This window comes from Apis mellifera, linkage group LG3 (genome assembly GCF_003254395.2).
Source record: "Apis mellifera strain DH4 linkage group LG3, Amel_HAv3.1, whole genome shotgun sequence".
Classification (NCBI taxonomy): Eukaryota; Metazoa; Arthropoda; class Insecta; order Hymenoptera; family Apidae; genus Apis; species Apis mellifera.
Window position 1 is genome coordinate 707,516 of NC_037640.1, and position 3,743 is coordinate 711,258.

Below are 3,743 nucleotides of genomic sequence, written 5' to 3' on the forward strand. Positions count from 1 at the left end.
TTTATATATGAAAAGTAAAAATTTTCTATTTTTTTTATTGCCATATTTAATTTGCAAAACTTTGCAAAACTATATTAAAAATTAATTTTATTTACGGCTGTACATGTACGGGCACAAACGAACGCCCATCACCAACGAATTCTCTAGTCTAGTTACTGAAATTTTAATCAACTTAATTTTAATCAATTTATATTATAATAATGTATTTATATTTATTTATTATATATTGGAAAAATAAGCAATAATATTTCTAATTTAAGTTGATAATTTTTTTATACCTTTTAATTTTTGAGCGATCATATTTATGCAATATCTTCTTATAATGTTTTTTTTATATTATAATTTTATATTATAATTTTCAATTTTATTGTTTTTATTGTTATTTTTATTATTGTATTTATTTATTGTTATTTTCAATTATTATTGTTTAGATTTATATCTAGCTCAGATCTATAGGGTAATTTATAGAATAGAATTGAGATTCCGTAACAAATCGCCATAATGTTTTTTTTTTTAATAAACATTTTTCTTTAGAATATCATTTCAAGATTCAGTTTATTATATTTATCAAATTAAAATACTTTTTAAATTAATTGCTTGCTACAACTTCTTTATTATATTTGCCACGCAGATTTTTTGCGTGGTTATTTAAAGTAAAGAGGGTTATCCAAAATTTATGCAAAATTTTGCGCTATTTGTGCGGTAAAGTATTGATGACAAAAAAAAAAGATAGCTGACAGTTTAGGATTATTAAAAATGCACTATACAAAAGAACAACGTGTTTTCATTATTGAGCAATATTTTAAAAATAATGAAGGTTAGTCAGTTCGCAATTTTCATACAAAATATGATCAGAATAATGATTTAATTTCATCAATTGTAAAGAAATTAATTAAAAAATTTAGAAAAAATCAATTAATGATTTTAAATACTCTGGCTGTCTTTCAATAAATCATTCAACACAAAACATCGAAGCAATTCGTGAAAGTATTTTTAATATTCGAGAATCCAAAGATATCAATTCGCCACTGTGGTCAAGAATTGGATATTTTGAGAAGCTCTTTACAGCGTATTCTCACGAAAGATTTGTATCTTTACAAAGTTCAATTAATTCAAGAACTGAAGCCAACACGCATAGCGAATAGAATTTATCGAATGGATTATAGAACAACAAGTGGATGCTGATTTTTCAAACAAAAAATCTCTTCAACAATTAGGTTCATTTGAAGGTTTTTTTCTTTAGATTTTTTGAAATTTAAGCTTTATGTCTAACTATAATTAACTATACCTTAAAGTAGGAAATTGAGTGCTGTATTAACGAAATTCAGTTACATTTATGCAAAACAGTCATGAAAAATTTCAACAAAAGAGTGTGTATATCAACAGAGTGAAGGCTAATTATTCAATATGATATTCCATACATAACCCTATACTATATTTTATGAATCAATAAAAAATTTACAATTTTTAATTATAAACCTGTGTTTTCTATCAAAATTATTTCTTGCGTGAATTTTAGGACATTCTTTATGTAGTCTATGATTTAAGAATAACTTAAAAATAGTTATGTTTTGCATTTTTTTTTCTCCAATAAAATAGGTTCGACTATCATCTTGTCAATTTACGATACGAATTGTTTAATTTGTGTTTCTCTTTTTCTATTTTTTCTACACAAATCGTTCGAGACAACTCTGGTTCACATCGAAAGTAAAAAAAAAATAAAAAATTTCAATAATTCTCAAAGGAAAAACATCAATAATTATTTAGAATCAAATACTCATTGTATATAACATAGTCCTCGCAAAACACAATAAATCTAATCAGTTAATGTAATAAATATATATATAATATAATATAAGTGAATTTACGCAAAAAACTCCGTGTGTTAAAGTATGTTAAATTTCAAATTAAAAATGAATTCAAACAAATTATTGTACAATTTTTTTCATAAAATTATAAATTATAGTGTAATTATATTTAATTATTTAATTATATTTAATTTATTTATATTAATATAAATTATACTATCAAAAATCAGTACTTGTTAAGGACAGTACTTGTGAAGCGATCGGGTAACCTGGCCTTTATTTTCAATAGTTCGAGCATCGTCAATGACTTAATAATTTATGAGCGGACATGATTTTTCTAACATTTTTCAGATCTTTAATTTAAACAAAAATATCACAGCAATGGCTACTTTACAAGCCACATTTGCACGTCATGGACCACCATGAGAATGAGCGCGAAGATTCTGATCCCTGCTGTGACGCGACCCCGCGAGAGCTCATCCTTCGAGGCCACTCTCCAGCGCGACCATTGGTTTCTCCCCTCTTTGTATTTTTTTCGAAAAGGATTGGAGGAAAAACCAAGATTCGTGACAGTCTTGGAGTTGAGTCTAGAAATAGAAACTAGAACAGAATTATTCGAAATAAAATAGAATAGAATTCGAAAATAGTATATATTAAAATACAATAAGAATCATTACAATTAGCCGCAAAGAGTCAAAGTACCATCATTCGTTCATTTAAAGTTCATAATATAAATGAAAAATGATATATGGAATATCAAGCGGAAAAGATCGTGAAGCAGGCCACGTGAACCAGCTCAAACAACATCAAAAGCTGGTATTCATCAAAAGAAGGTTTTGTTATTAGTTTGGTGGGATTACAAAGGAATTATCTATTTTGAACTCTTACCACCCAACTGAACGATCAATTCTGTTGTCTACATTGAACAACTAACGAAATTAAACAATGCGGTTAAAGAAAAGCGGCCCGAATTGACAAATCGAAAAGGTGTTGTATTCCATCATGACAATGCAAGGCCACACGCATCTTTGGTCACTCGGCAAAAATTATTGGAGCTTGGTTGGGATGTTTTGCTACATCCACCATATAGTCCTGACCTTGTACCATCTGATTACTTTTTGTTTCGATCTTTACAAAACTCCTTGAATGGTAAAAATTTCAATAATGATGATGATATCAAATCATACCTGATTCAGTTTTTTGCTAATAAAAACCAGAAGTTTTATGAACGTGGGATTATGATGCTGCCTGAAAAATGGCAAAAGGTCATTGATCAAAATGGGCAACATATTACAGAATAAAGTTATTTAGTTCCATGAAAAAATTGTCTTTGATTTTCTAAAAGAAATCCGTAATTACTTAGTTGCCAACCCAATAATTAGAGATATTTGTGATATATTTTTATTGAATAAAAGATTGATGAAAAAAATGGACGACAAAATGAATATTTTTTAAACAGATTTAAAAATTGGATCAAAGAGGAAGATTTTGTTTTATTTGAAGGTTTACTTGTTATTGATAAAATTTCTTCTATATCAAGTTTTGCACGGAGACTGATTAAAAACTTCAAAAAATATAATAATAATAATAATAAAATCATATAATAAAAATAAAAAACATAAAGGTAGCAAAAATTATAAATGAAAATTCTATTGAAAAAATAATTTTTGCTGCAGAAGTAGTTTTTCGATCAAAAGAACACAAATGTATTGCTAATCTCATTATTAACACGGCATTTATTGCAAAAAATAAATAAATAAATAAATAAATAAATAAAAAAAAATAGAAATTCAAAAAAAGAATTTTTACAACAAAAATATAATAACTGATGAAATTTTAGCATTGTATATTGACATAAAAAATACTTTATATATTTCTATAAATTTATTAGAAAAAAATGCTTTAAACTTAACTTAAGGCATAAAATATATCTAT

At 26.1% G+C, this 3,743-nt stretch overlaps 1 protein-coding gene across 1 annotated transcript; it reads left to right on the forward strand.

Annotated features, from left to right (window-relative positions):
• Positions 1-2,803: 2,803 nt before the first annotated feature.
• On the forward strand, positions 2,804-3,109 carry LOC113218652 (histone-lysine N-methyltransferase SETMAR-like; the record flags this gene model as incomplete). The annotated part of the gene is made up of 1 exon (XM_026439711.1): positions 2,804-3,109. A coding segment is annotated over one exon (306 nt), but the record flags the coding sequence as incomplete, so codon positions are not given.
• Between the last annotated feature and the right edge of the window lie 634 nt (positions 3,110-3,743).